This window comes from Dromaius novaehollandiae, chromosome 12 (genome assembly GCF_036370855.1).
Source record: "Dromaius novaehollandiae isolate bDroNov1 chromosome 12, bDroNov1.hap1, whole genome shotgun sequence".
Taxonomy (NCBI): Eukaryota; Metazoa; Chordata; class Aves; order Casuariiformes; family Dromaiidae; genus Dromaius; species Dromaius novaehollandiae.
In genome coordinates, this window is record NC_088109.1 from 12600268 (window position 1) to 12615273 (window position 15006).

The window sequence follows — 15006 nt, forward strand, 5'->3', positions numbered from 1 at the left end:
CTCCTGGGTGCTCTGAGCTCCCTGGTTCTTCCCAGCCCCCCTAAACCTGCCTCTGACACCCCACAAGTGCATGGGGCCAGGGAGGAGGTGTTTTGGAGCTGGAGCATGGCTCTCCTGATGCTCAGTGCTTCTCCCTGCAAAGAGAGCAGCACTTGCTGTCTGTACTGGATTTGGGGGCTGGTGGGGGGGGGGGGGGGCACTGTGCCTTCACAGTCCCAGGCAGGGGTGGCTCACGAGTTGGGGGTTCATGTTGCAGTGTGGGACCCGCAGCAGGCTGGTGAGCAGATCCCATCCACGCCACCGTTGCTGTGGCAGGGGGGGCTCGGGAGCAGCCCGCCAGGGAGCTGCGCTTGCTGCCGCGAAGGGCCTTAGCACATCGCAGGGAATCGAACGGCATTGCCTCTGTAAACTCATTATCCCCGAGCCTGTTCAGCAGTTCCCGTTCCGAGCGCGGGTGACAGGCGCAGATAACACGCTTGCGTTTTCGTTAGACATAATGGGCCATTATTAGCCCGGTATCTCCTCGTATCAGCGTGCTTCTATTGCCGCGTGGCCCTGACGGGTGTTGGGGGGGCTGGCGCAGGGGAAGCGATCCACTGTCTGTGACCTGCGCCTTTGTTTTATTGTCTGGAATGATTTAATTACAACTATTTTGTGGCAGTAATACCCCGATGGTTTCCTCATCCTCCCCTGAGCCGTCAGCTGGATAATTAGAACAAATAAACTTGAAAGCCTTCATAATTTTTTAAAAGCAATGCCTTTCTACCGATTGGGTTTCTTGATGGCAAATCCCGCGTTTAAAGAGGGGATGTGCAATCAAGCCAGTGGTGGAGGCTCCCGTTAACCTGGCAGGTTTCCGTGGCATGTGGGTCTTCATGCTGCCTGCCCTTTACTGGGAGCGATGGGTGTTTCGCGGGTGCGGTGGGCCGTGCTAGCCCTGGTTTCCGCTGGAAGCCCCTTTGCCCGTGGAGCAGAAACAGCAGCGCCTTGTCTTCGGTGGTCCGATACCAGCCTGCAAGCCGGGACGTGCGTTTCCCCAAAGTAGGTCACAGTGCTGGCTGTTACTGAGCAGTCGGTGCCGCGTGCAGGGTCAGGGACTGCTCTGCCCCTTGTCGTTACACTAATAGTGCCGGGAGGGCTCGGACGCGTCTCCAGCAGGGCCCAGCAGCAGCGTGGCGGGGGGACCGTAAATCACTGCAGGGCACTGCACGGTGCAGGCTGGCAGGGCTCCGTCCTGGTGAGCGCTGCTGCTGGTCGGGCTGAGCCGGAGGCGTTTCGTGGCGGCTCAGGAGTTAACAGTCGCAGATTACCCATCTTCAGGAATCCTACGGAGTTTATAAATTAATGCACCAGCTTCTTTAGAGGCTTAGAAATCCACACCCACCAGATGTCGGCTCTCAGCATTGCACAAGCACCACACAAACTTCTTTACGGCGCGTGCCAAGCTGCGCTGGCCACCACTTTGGGGGCCACCTGGCATTTTCTGTGGTGGTCCAGAGCTGTAGAGCAACCCAACTGCGCAGCCGAGGCCGGTTCTCGGGGCAGAGGGGGCAGCAGAGGCCGGGGTGACAACACGCCCAGCCGCGAGCCTGGCGTGCTCTGCCCTGCCGTGCAGCTGCCCGGGTGGTGGCCAGGCCCCACGTCTGCATTGGTGACAGTGCTGGGAGGGATGTGCTGGCCCACTGCAGCGACCACTGGCCACGTGGGTGGTTTGGGGGCTGCCAGATGTGTTTCCGCACTTGGGCTCTGCGCTCGCCTGGCGCCCACCCGGGGAGGGCTTGCTGGCAGCCAAACCCCAAATTAGTGGGCAGCATGCATTCTCCCCACCCCCCTCGTTTACATTAACGATAATTGATACGGGAACATCTGCCACCATCAGGGGAACCGAGGCTGGGTGAGAGCCGGTGGCAGTCACATTCGGCGGCAGAGTGCGGGAACAAGGGGCGTTGGGCAGAGACGGGACCAGGCGTGACACCAGGATTCGGGCTGGCACGGTGGTGACGTGGGAACGCCGCGGCCTGGTCTGTGTCCAGCACGCAGGCATTTGCTGTCTCAGTGGCGGCTGGACCTCCCTGGGGTGCCCAGGCAACAGTGCATCTCCTCCAACGCTGTCTCGCCGCACAGCCTGCGCGTGCCGGCAGCGCACGGCTCCAGAGCAGCCGCTCAAACAAGCGCTGAAGCGCGTGAATGACTCCTGCAGTGTTTGGTGCGAGGGCTGAGCGGGCAAAGGAGCCTGGTCTCCGGCACCAATCTGGTCCTGCTGCCCCATGTCATTAACTTGTTTGTCTTTCTGGGAGCTGTTCAGCCCCTGACTGCTGTACCCCGGACTCTCTCTCCTTCCCCAGGCCGCGGCCGACAGCGCTGCTTCCCCGCCGCAGAGCGCTGAGCGCTAATGAGGATGTAAACCCCTGTTACTCCTAAGCCTATTACAAGCTTCAGTGGATTAGACGGCGATATTAGTTGATTGAGATCAAACCAACAGCTAAGTTGCAAGGCTGATGTGCTAATAAACCGCCCCAATGAAAGGGCCCCGAACTGAAATTTGCTTGGAAAACAGGATTTTTTTCCCACAGATGTTGAAAAAACCCTGCAACTTTCTCCCTGGTGTTTCTTCCTTCCTGGTCAGATGGGGTTTCTGTGGGTCTGCGCCAGGGCACAAGAGTGGGTCAGGGAAATCCCCACCGTGCGCACAGAGGAGCCGAGAGGCTATGGCTGCAAGCCAGGGGCGGGTCACTGGCACCACCTGGGAGATCTTCCTCCCCGCGGTGCAGGGAAAGGGGATCGGGCCACCGGAGAAGCCCTTTCTCATGCATGTGGAAAAGCCACCGCCGAAGACGCCCAACTCAGTCGCAGACACTTGCTGATGGTCCCAACTGGGTTCAGAGGGCTCTTGAGGGCTGCAAAACTTGCACGGGAAGCATCTCCTGGAAAACCGTCTGTCATGGGGGCAGCTTTTCCATCTCGCTCCTTTAAACACCTCCTACATCCTACAGCAGCACTACCCTCAAGCCCTTTAGCCCTTGAAACGCTCCTGGCAGGTTCAGCTATGAGCTGCTTCTCCCTGGGCTCTGCCTGTTGCTGTTGGGGCATCACCACCTGAGGCTCTTGTGCTCCCTAGGGAATCACTCCTGGCCCACAGGCTCTCCGTCTCTGCCAACCAGAGGGGCCGGGGGGTCTCGCAGCCTCTCCTGCCTCCTCCTTTCTCTTGCAGGCAGAGCAGCAAAGCATGGTGGATGGCTGTCATCCAGGGAGGTGGCACGAGGATCGTGTTGTTGCTCGGCACGCAGGCAGTGCTGTGGCGGGGGTCCAGGCTGCGAGCGGAGGCTCGCGCTGAGGATGGGCGTCTGGGGATGGCGGTGTCCCATGGGATGAGCTCTCCTCCCAGCCAAGAAGCTCCAGGGCCCGCAGCCGAGGGGAGCCCCGTGCCGGCTGTGCTGTTTAAGGAGGTCCCGAAGCTGTCCGTCCTCGTGGCGACCACTATCCGTGCCATGTAATAAGATTTTGCAGGCAGGTGGGATCACCCCCCTATTTCAGTGCAGAGAAGTAAATGAAAAGCAACGTCAACTAAACAGGCCCAAAGCCATCAAGCATCCTCGCCCTTGCACAAACAGCTGCGGGCGGCAGTGGCCGCCGTTGCTGGGGCCGCAGTGCGCTTTGCGGCACAGCTCGCAGCCTCCCTGCCCGCGAGCAGCCACCACTGCCTGCACTCCCCGGGCCGGGGCAGCGGGGAAGCGGTGGCCGCCTCCATTGTGCTGGGGAGGACAACGGGGGAGGACAATGGGGCCGCAGGACAATGGGGCCGCGGGCGCCCATCACCGCAGCACTCCCATTAGCCAGCTGAGCACTGGTCTGTGCCATCACATGCCAGGGCGAGGGGTGGCCGGGCCGTACCACTGGAAGCCACCGCTGGCACCGGCATGGCCCCGCTGCGGCTGTGCGAGGCTGAAGGGAGGCGCGGGCCAGCCCTGCGCGGGGTCACCCCGGGCCCCGCTGCGCGGAGCGGCGGCTGCTCCCGCTTCCCCGCCGCGCTCGGGGCAGCATCGGGCCACGCCGCGCGCCGACAGGTCCTCGGGGCCCTCCGGACCCCGGGGCGTCAAAATCCTGCGCGCACTGCGGAACAACCCGCGCCCGCGGGGGCTCCGGGCACCTCGCTGCCGTGTTTGGGGCGATTCGGGGCAGGCATGCGACGAGGAGGAGGAGGAGGAGGAGGAGAGGAGCCGCGGCTCCCCCGGCCGCCCCGGGGCTGCCTGGGCCAGGCCGGCCGAGCGCGCCGCTCTTCTGCCCCACGCCAGGGCCGCGGCCGGGGCCGGCGCATCCCGCCCCCGGGGCTCCCCGCCTCCCCCCGAGCGACCCGACCCGACCCGGCCCGACCCGGCGCGGCGGGCGGAGCCGGGGCACTGCTGGCGGCCGCGGCGCCCGCCCTCAAGATGGCGGCGGGGGCGCGGCGCGGCGCGGGGGCGGGGCGGCGGGAGCCATGTTGGGGCTGCGGGAGGAGCCGGCGCCGCCAGGGCCGGCAGCGGCGGGGGGGGCGGCCATCGCCGCCGCCGGGCGGGGGCAGGGCAGCGGCGGGGGCGGCGCCGAGCCCAGCCGCCGTGCGCCCGGCGCGGGCGGCGCCCGCCGAGGCACCATGGCGGAGGAGCCGCCGGCCGCCCCGAGCCGCCGCCACCGGGGGCTGCCGCCGCCGCTGCTGCTGCCGCTGCTGCTCCCTTTGTTCCCCCCCGGGCTGGGGGCCGCTGCGCCGCCGCCGGGCTGGGGGCCGCCGGCCCGCGGGGGCTGCCCCGCCGCCGCGCCCTGCTGGGCGGCCGCCGCCCCCCCGGCGCTGCCCGCGCCGCCGCGCCGCCGGGCCCCGGCGCGCTGCCTGCCCCGCGCCGCCCCCCCGGGGCCGGGGCGGGGGCGGCGGGCGGCCCCCAACCGGCACCCGCTGTTCCCGCAGTACAACTACCAGGCGGAGGTGGCGGAGAACCAGCCGGCGGGGACGGTGGTGGTGGCGGTGGCGGCCCAGGACCCCGACGACGGTGAGGCGGGGCGGCTGGTGTACTCCATGGACGCGCTCATGAACAGCCGCTCGCGGGAGCTCTTCAGCATCGACCCGCGCGCCGGGCTCATCACCACCACCCAGGCCCTCGACCGCGAGAGCATGGAGCTGCACTACTTCCGCGTGACGGCCGCCGACCACGGGGCACCCCGGCTCTCGGCCACCACCATGGTGGCCATCACTGTAGCCGACCGCAATGACCACGACCCCGTCTTCGAGCAGAGTGAGTACCGGGAGACCATCCGGGAGAACGTGGAGGAAGGCTACCCCATCCTGCAGCTGCGGGCCACCGACGTTGACTCGCCGCCCAACGCCAACATCCGGTACCGCTTCGTCAACGAGCGGGCCGCCCACGCCGTCTTCGAGATCGACCCCCGCTCCGGCCTCATCACCACCAGCGGGCCGGTGGACCGGGAGAAGATGGAGAGGTATTCCTTGGTAGTGGAGGCCAATGACCAGGGGAGGGAGCCGGGGCCGCGCTCTGCCACCGTCAAGGTCTACATCACGGTCCTTGACGAGAACGACAACACCCCGCAGTTCAGCGAGAAGCGCTACATAGTCCAGGTGAGGGAGGACATACGGCCCCACACGGAAATCCTGCGCGTCACCGCCACGGACTTGGACAAGGACAACAATGCGCTGGTCCACTACAACATCATCAGCGGGAACAGCCGGGGCCAGTTCTCCATCGACAGCGTCACCGGGGAGATACAGGTGGTGGCCCCATTGGATTTTGAGGTGGAGCGCGAGTATGCCCTGAGAATCCGGGCTCAGGATGCGGGCCGCCCTCCCCTGTCCAACAACACCGGCATGGCCAGCATCCAAGTGGTGGACATCAACGACCACGCCCCCATCTTTGTCAGCACCCCTTTCCAAATCTCCGTCCTGGAGAACGCCCCCCTTGGCCACTCTGTCATCCACATCCAGGCTGTGGACGCGGACTACGGCGAGAACTCGCGCCTGGAGTACAAATTGACAGGAGTTTCGGCCGACACTCCTTTCGTGGTGAACAGCGCCACAGGGTGGATCACAGTCAGTGGGCCTTTGGACCGGGAGCTGGTAGAGCACTATTTTTTTGGGGTAGAGGCTCGGGATCATGGCTCTCCGTCTTTATCTGCCTCCGCCAGTGTCACCATCACTGTCATGGATGTCAACGACAACCGCCCCGAGTTCACCCAGAAGGAGTACTTCATCCGCCTGAACGAGGATGCAGCCGTGGGGACCAGCGTCCTCAGCGTCACAGCGATCGATCGGGACGTGAACAGCGCCATCACCTACCAGATCACAGGAGGCAACACGCGGAACCGCTTCTCCATCAGCACGCAGGGTGGGGTGGGACTCATCACTCTCTCCCTGCCGCTGGACTACAAGCAGGAAAGGCGCTACGTGCTCACTGTGACGGCCTCTGACCGCACCCTGCGGGACAACTGCCATGTTCACATCAACATCACTGATGCCAACACTCACAGGCCTGTGTTCCAGAGTGCCCACTACTCTGTGAGCATCAATGAGGACCGGCCCGTGGGCAGCACTGTGGTGGTAATCAGTGCCACAGACGATGATGTGGGGGAAAACGCCCGCATCACGTACTACCTCGAGGACAATGTCCCTCAGTTTCGCATTGATCCAGACTCTGGGGCCATCACTTTGCAGGCAGAACTGGACTATGAGGACCAGGTCACCTACACGTTGGCTATCACGGCCAAGGATAACGGGATCCCTCAGAAAGCAGACACCACCTACGTTGAAATCATGGTGAACGATGTGAACGACAACGCCCCTCAGTTTGTCAGCACTCACTACCAAGGCGTGATCTCTGAGGACGCACCTCCCTTCACCAGCGTGCTCCAGATCTCTGCCACCGATCGGGATGCCCACACGAACGGACGGGTGCAGTACACTTTCCAGAACGGGGAGGATGGGGATGGAGACTTCACCATAGAGCCCACGTCTGGGATCATTCGCACTGTCCGCAGGCTGGACCGTGAGAACGTCCCCGTCTATGAGTTGACTGCGTATGCTGTGGACAGGGGCATCCCTCCTCAACGAACGCCTGTCCATATTCAGGTTACCATTCAGGATGTGAATGACAACGCCCCTGTCTTCCCTGCGGAAGAGTTTGAGGTCCTGGTGAAGGAGAACAGTATTGTAGGCTCTGTTGTGGCCCAAATCACCGCAGTTGACCCGGATGAGGGACCCAATGCCCAGATCATGTACCAAATCGTGGAAGGCAATATCCCTGAGATATTCCAGATGGACATCTTTTCTGGGGAGCTCACAGCCTTGATAGACCTGGATTATGAGACAAAACCTGAGTACGTGATTGTAGTACAGGCCACCTCTGCCCCTTTGGTCAGCAGGGCCACGGTCCACATCAAACTCATTGACCAAAATGACAACAGCCCTGTTCTCAAGAACTTCCAGATCTTGTTTAATAACTACGTGTCCAATAAATCCAACACCTTCCCCTCAGGGGTCATTGGGAAGGTCCCGGCTTATGACCCAGATGTGTCCGATCGCCTCTTCTACACCTTTGAACGGGGAAACGAGCTGCACTTGTTGATTGTAAATCAATCGAGCGGGGAGCTGAGGCTGAGCCGTAAACTGGACAACAATCGTCCACTTGTGGCCTCCATGCTGGTGACTGTCACAGGTAGGGTGCAAAAATCTTAAAATGCCTGCACTAGTGTGATACCTTCTGGGGGCTTTGCGTGGTTCTCCTCAAGGAGCCCATTCGGCATCTCGGGGGGTTAGAGACTAGCAACAACATTTGGGTTGGGAGATGCTTTAGATCAGGAAATGTTGGAAGGTCTGGGAGTTGTAGAAGTGGGGGCTGTGCTCTAGGAGAGTGTTTTGTAAGGGGGATGAGGTTGGTGGTGGTCTGTAAGAACAAAGCATCGTTATTCAGCTATGAGGATTGTCTGTAGCTGCTAGTGAGACACCTTTGAAGGTGCTGTTGCCGGTGAAGCCGTAATGTGTGCCGTAAGATGCTGGCCAGGGACGCAGGGTGGCCTCCGGGTGGCTGAGCTAGCTGCTGCTCCTTGCTGCTGGTCCAGGGACTGGTGTGCTGCTTTGCTCCCAATCCCTGGTGACTTCTCCCTGCCAAGACCAAGTGTGCTCGACCCTGCCGGGGAGGGGAGGGATTGAACTGGGGTGTGGAGAGAGAGCCCCTGTAAAAATACTCTTCTGCTGGAGGGTGTCACTACTAACAAATGGTTCAGATCCAAATTCCAGAGTGTGGTTATGGCAGCTATTGAGGGCTGTGGTTTCTGGTGTGGCTTCTAAAATTTTGTGAATCCGACTTAGAAGGCAACTGTAACAAATCTCAAAGAGGTGCTTAAAGCACTTGCATGGTGTGTGTCGCTGGAGTATCCGAATGCAGATGCTAACCACAACTCCCCGAGGTGGCTTTGGGAAGTGTTATGGTCCCCTCCAACCAAGCTGAGGGCAGGGCAAAGATGGACCTAGGGATTTTTCTGTGAGCAGTGGGGTTTAGACCTGGAGTTCCCCCTTGCCTGAGCTTTGCCTTCACCTCCAGCCTTTCTTTGCTTGCGGATGTGTGTTCTGAAATGGAGGCATCGGTGCATCCCCCAAACCGGAGTGACTTTGGGGGAGGGAGGGTGAGAGCCCCTCTTTGCAGGTGCCGAGCGCTGAATTACCAAGAGTGCCTGGGGCTGTACGTGAATCGCGGTCTCCCCCGACCCCTGGCTGCCAGCCGACCTCCCTTTTCACCATCTCTCTTGCCCTGGCTTACGCAGCGAGGGAAGGTCTCTTTCAAGAGCTGGCGCGTGGGTTTCGCACGGGGATGTGTACGGAGCTGTCCAGCACGGCCAGCGCTGCGCGCCCGGAGATCGGGCTGCTTGGGGGTTAATTGTGACTGCGGGGCAGGCTGGCATCGGGGGCAGATGCACACACGCTGATTGCTGGAGATGGGGGGTGGCTTTGACCTTTTCAGCTTCTGCCTGAGTGTGTTTATGCAAGCCCTGCCTCCTTGCGCGCTTAACCCTGCACAAAGGCAGGAGAAAATCACGTCCTGAAGTCCTGCGTTGAGCTGCCTTACAGCAAGAGGGCCCTTGCAATTAAAGTGTCGTCATCTTCCAGTGGGAAAGGAGACTAGGAGAGGTGCGCTTGTGAGCAAGAGGAGAAGATGGAAGGGGAAGAGCCGTGCCGGGCAGAGGGGCGAGCACAGTAGAAAATGAGTCTTTTGTTGGCTTTGATAGGAGCCAGGGAGGTGGAGATCAGGTTTGTTCTTTATTTATTTATTGTTAGACGCCCCATCAGCCTCCCAGCTGGCAGCCCTGTCTGCCCTCCTGTCATAGCTGTGCACGAGAAGAGGCCGGGGGGGCAGTTTTGCAGAGCTGGTGGCCAGGAAATTCAGACCTGGTTGGCTGCATTGTTCATCCAGTGTCAGCCTGCTCGGGAGCACGTTCCTTCTGCAGGAGCCCGGCAACAATAGCACGGAGATGGGGGACCGTGAGAGTCAGCAGCTGAGGCACGGGGTAGTCCAAGGAGGGAACAGCTTCCCTGTCTGCCTGTGGGTTTTACGGTCCATTTGAGGCAAGCTGAGCCTGGAGCATAGATGGATCCTGCTAAATCACAGGGCAAGGGGCCTTTCTGATTCCCATCTCTGCTTGGCTGTGAGCTGTGTTTCTCCTCAGCTCAGGCTCATAGTGGCAGGGAAGACTTGGGCAGTCAAAAACCAGTATGATTCCAGTGGGACTGACAGTCAGTGAGAACAGCCCCAGCTCCTTGTGGGCACAGGAGCACTTGTGTCTGCTAAAAATGGCTCTTGGCCACTGAGGGTGCAAGCAGTGGGGTAGCAGAGCTGCGCCTGTGGTGAGCAGCATGGTGTGAGTCTGGTGCCTTGCATAAGCCTGGCATTGTGTTGGCTTGCAACCTTCCCAGACGGGCCTAAGAGGGCCAGACTGTCAGGCTGGTGGCGAGGGCTGAGGCCCAGCAGCGCTTGGGCCGTGGTTGCTGTGCTGCCCTTGTTCCCCTCGAGCTCTTTGTGCGCAGCCTCCCTTTAGGTCCAGAGCCCAAGAGCTTGTCGCTAGCGTTCGTACCTGCCCTGCTTCCACGCTGACCTAGGCCCCTCTTGGCTAATAGGTGGGTTTGATCTCCAGATCTTGAAAGGTGACCCAGTTATCCAAGATGTGTCTCACTTTAAATCCCAGCCTGGCAGATAAGACCCCTGGAGCACATTTGTCCCGACTTCTCTGTCTGAACATGTCAGATCCTTCTTTTCAAGTCAGGGGAGGGTCCCAGGGCTGCCTTTGTCCTTCACAACTTGTTCCTTTTGCTTCTCCTGAGAGGCCTTATCTTGGGAGCTTCTTCCCCTATTAGGACTATCACAGCGGGAGGTGCTGACCACAGAGAACGGTGTATTTTGCTTCTTGGTTAAGAAATGGCTTTGGAGTCATCTTGGTTATAATATTTTAATCTCTTAGTTTTTAGAGTTGACAGGAGAGGGACACTTACATTCTGTGCTCTTTGAGGGCAGCCAAATGTAATTCTGAGATCTCATCTGTCAGAGGATCATCAAAACCTTGAGAGATCCAATGCCCTTTGGGAAATGGTGAGCAGCACTTACCTCACCCATACTGGTCTCTTTGTTTTATTCTCTGCTTCTTTTATGCCTAGGCATTTTGTTGCTCCTCAGCCCCAAATTTGAAAGTTACCCTTGTCTGTGCCTGTGCCACCATCACTGTCCCTGTGGTGGCTGGTTGGGGTGTCCCAGGGTTGTGGCCTTGTGCTCTTCCCTTAGGTAGGCTTTTGCTCTCTAATGCTGGCTCTGCTGTTCAGAAGAGGCTAGGCAGCAATCCACTGGAGCCCATCTCTGAGCTCCTAATCCCTCCGTGTGAAATGCAGGGGCTCATTCTCCTCCTTGGGAGTCCTGCTGGTTTGTTCTTTGAGCTGAGCTGCCTTGTTCCTATTCCCTGGGGCTTCTCCTGGAAGTGTAGTTCCTCTGGGCCCAGCCCAAGCCCTTTTGAGGAGGCCTCTGTTTGCTTTCTTGCTGGACTAAGTGAAGGTCTCTCCAGAAGCTTGTCCTTGTGTTTGCTTTCCCCCCCCCTGCACAGAAGGGTCCCTTGGTGATGTTCGGATCTGTCGGGGAAATGACTGCTCGCTCTGTGGTCGGCAGAGGCGGTCACCAGGCTCAGCAGCTGGGACAGACTCGAATCTCTGCTTGTGACTCTGGGGCTATTGAGATGGGAGCGTTGGCCAGGGCTCTGCTTGGTGAGTCAGATCCTCTGGGAGCGTGGGGAGACAGGAGAGATGGGGAATCGCCCCGGAAGACCCAGGAGACCATAGCACAGCCCGCACTGAGCAGTGATTGCTGGCTCTGCTCCCTCTGGGGGGTCTGCAGCGCTGGCCTGGGAGCTCTGCTCCATTCCCAGGCAGTTGGTGTGGGCAGCCCCCAGCCGTCCCCGCTGTACAGGGGTGCTCGGGTGGCTTTCACCACACAGCAGCGGGTGCCCCAGGCCTGATCAGGCTGGGAAGTGATGGCTGGGGATCCCTGTCCCCATGTAATGATTGTATGTGTGGAGAAGCACAGCGAGGGAGGCAGCTGGGTGTGATGAACCAAGGAGGGGGTGGTGGGGAGGATTGGAGGAGTCCAGGACAGCAGCCCATCCCAGGCTGCATTGCCACCCTTCTCCCTGGGGAGTAGGGAGAGTCTGCAGCCTGTCCTGCCCCCCGGGGAGGGCTTGCTTGGACCTCTTCCCTCTGTAGCTGTCCCTCTTGCTTTTAAAGCTGGTAATTGTCAGTCTTGGAAGTGCAAACAAGATGATCTGGTGCTGCTCATCACCAGGGTTAGAGCCTTGTGTGTCCCTTCTCCTTTCCCTGTAGGCATGTTTCCAGGACACCTCGCTCTGCTGCATGAATATTCACCAGGCACCAGCTCTCCAACCACAGGATTTAATCAGAAAGGCTGAGCATTTGTGATTAAAATGCCTCCCGGGGGGTCAGTGCCTCCAGCCAGCTTTGGGTTCTCTTTGGTGCTTTTTTTCATTTGCGGAGGGTCATTTTCTTAACCATCTGCTTCCCTGTGCGTGGCGCCAACGGGGGAGACAGCCCTGGGTGCGAAGCCAAGGATGGGCAGCAGGTTATGGGGGAGCTTACGAGGGAGGGCCCTGGAGCTGGACCCTGTGCCGCCGCGGAGCGTTGGGCTGCCCATGTGGAGGGGGTGGCTCTGGCTTGTGGCAGAGCCCCTTGTCTGGGGTGAGGAGCTGTCTCGCCTGAGGACTGGAAGGTGGCCTTGGCATGGGACCCATCTGACATGCCCTCGCAGCACACGGACGGCAGGGAGGGGAGTCTGGCACCAGCTGCTAGGATCCACACCAGGGAGACCTTTGCTGACCAGCCTGGCTCCTGCTGGTGCAGCGGGGCATCTGAGAGAGGAGACATCCCCTCCGAACGACAGCCCCAGCAGCCCCGGGCCCGTCATGTGCCAGTGGCACCCTGAGCCTTTTGCGCCCTGCTGCCAAGCAGAAGGCGTGAGCAGATGTTGGGCAGCAGCTGCGGCCTGCGGGGCAGGCCTGTCTCATCGCTGCTCCCTTGCCCTCCGGGTCCATCGATCCTGGGATCACCCCTTGTTTCACCCTCCTTGATGCTGCCGCAGGGGTTTGGTTGCCTCTCCACCACGCTGGTCTTGCTCTGGCTCACAGCATGGAGCAGGGAGGCGTAGCCTTGTCACCCCAGGCTTCCCAGGGACAGGAGCATTTGGGCGTTCCTGCTGTGGCCTAGGCAGTGCCAAAGGTGTTGGGCACCCTGCAGCCCACCCTCTTCTCAGGCCGTGGCATCCTTGCTCCTCGGAGGCTTTGCTGGCCTCCAGCCTGCCCCAGAGCTCAGCATCACATTAGCGGAGGCCTAATAACAGCCATAAATCAGGCAGACGTCTGCCTGCTATTGATTGGCGCTGAGCAGCCCTCAGAGGGAGCAGAAGGTGCTCCCCTGGGCCGTGCTCCTGCTTCCGGATGAAACCATTTGCTGGAGGTGAGAGAGCGGGAGGCAGTCGGGATCCAGCCGAGCCTCGCGCTTGCCTGGGCCAGGCGAGCAAACTGCGAGGGGTGGACAAAGGCTGGTAGTTAATCTCTGCTCACTCTGTCCTGCTCCCTCCGTTTCAGAGCACGCAAAGTGCCACGTGGGAGGAGGTTTCTCATCTTGCCTCCACACGAGATTGAAGTGGTTTGATTTCAGAGGGAAGCACCCCCCCTTCCTTCAGGAGATTAGCTCCTGGGTGACCATATAGGCACCTCGGCTTTCCCTGGCGGCCCCAGCCCTGCGCGAGCCTTTATCTCCAGAGCTCCAGCACCGACGCAGAGGCTGGCGCTTGTGCTGGAATTTGCAGGGTCGCTAGAAAGCTTTCACCTTCTAAAGAGGGGGGGGAAAAGAGAGAGGGGGGGAAAAAGGGAGACATTTCAATCTTTAAATCCTCCTGCACTGCAAACTTCAAACAGGGCTGAGGGAAATCAAAAGGCGTTGCAGCATGGCAGCCACGGGGAGAGGAACAATGCAGGCCGCTTTGTATGCGAGGCTGGGAGCCGTGGGATGGGCAGGGGGATAGGTTAGTTTCTAAACCCTCCAGTCCTTCATATCCTTATGTTGAGGAGACTGGGGCTCACAGAGCTGCCAGGAAGCCTGCTGCTGCCTGCGCCAAATTGCGTTGTGTTGCATGAGATGGAGCGGTGCTGTACAGCGGCTGGCCTGAGTTTGCCAAACTCATTTCACATGTGAGCTGAACACAGTCTGGCCGTGGCTGCCCGATGGTGACAGCCTGGTCTGTTAGTCCTCCCCACGCGGCCTGGTAGCAGTGCTCATTTGCCACAGGCAACGAGCAGGCGTCCAGGGTACATCTGTGCGCAGGATTGACCACGGTTTCCGAGGGAAATGAGGAATGTGGTCATGTCTGTCTTTCTGTCTCCCTCCCGTGTCGGCTGGTGTTGGCCACGTTTGCAGCAGGGTATGGCTCTCAAAGACAGCGGGTTCCTTTGGGTTCCTGGGTGCTGGATGGGGGGGGTGAGGAAGTAGGTCTGAAATTGCATCGCTGCTAGGGTAGCTGCCGTGGGGGGAGCGGGGTGGTTGTCTGTCCCGGCTGGCACTGTGTTGCCTGGCCGACCCCCACATGTACAGCGCGAGTGCCTCGTCCAGCCGGGAGCTTGGGCATGGGGGAGCTGAGGGCTGGTGTCGGGGCACAGGGGAAGACCGGAGGTGGCACGAGACTGGGCCCACGAGGAGGTGCTGTATTTCTGTGGCCCTCATGCCCGGGGGTGGCACCTCCACCCCAGAAGCAGCTGCCTTTTGCGGCAGCCTGGGGGACACAAGCAAAGGGGTACTGAGGTCCCAGGTGTCTGGCAAAGCACTGGTGGCTGTGAGACTGTGTGAAGCTCAGCTAGTCACCGGGAGCAGTGTTGGGCCAGGAGGCAACCCCTGGGGCTCGCCGCAGGCCCAGCTGCCGGCCTTCGCTAGCCAGGTGGCTTTGCACAGACTGTCCACCTTCTGTGGGGCTCATCACTGTGGCTGCTGGTGGCTTCATAGGATCTGGTCTCCTGAGTATGGGGCATGTTGGCACTTTGGTGGGCTTAAAGTTGGGGGTAAACTGCTGCTAACAGCCAAAATCCTGGAAGAGGACGGACAGGCAAGTTGGCAAGCTGTGCGTGCGGGTGCACACACCCACGTGTTCATGCCTCGGAGACCGCTCGCACGGTGCAAGATCCCAAGGGGGAGGGAGTTTGTTTCCAAGGAAAATAAAGATTAAAGAGAATTAAACAAACCGGAGATGGGATGAGGGAGGAAGAGAAGGGGAGCAGATGGTGAGAAGGGGGGAAGCAGGGAGATGGGCACAAAAGCCGTGGAGACCCTAGGGGACAGAGGAAAGAAAAGGCAGGAAGAGAGCGCAGGAAAGGCAGCACGGAGGAGTCAGATGGGAGGTCAGGGCACCGCGGGGAAGTAAAGCACCCCGGGCCTTGGCATCA

At 60.3% G+C, this 15006-nt stretch overlaps 1 protein-coding gene across 3 annotated transcripts in view; it reads left to right on the forward strand.

The window, feature by feature from the left end:
* The first annotated feature begins 4473 nt into the window (after window positions 1–4473).
* CELSR3 (cadherin EGF LAG seven-pass G-type receptor 3) overlaps window positions 4474–15006 on the forward strand; it is a 36129-nt gene continuing 25596 nt past the window's right edge. For all 3 annotated transcript variants that reach the window (XR_010391268.1, XM_064518966.1, XM_064518967.1), the window contains exon 1: window positions 4474–7688. Coding sequence is in view for 2 of the 3 variants with exons in the window: in XM_064518966.1 (XP_064375036.1) it covers window positions 4475–7688 (3214 nt within the window). In the remaining variant the exon portion in view is untranslated. The remainder of the gene's footprint in view (window positions 7689–15006) is intronic.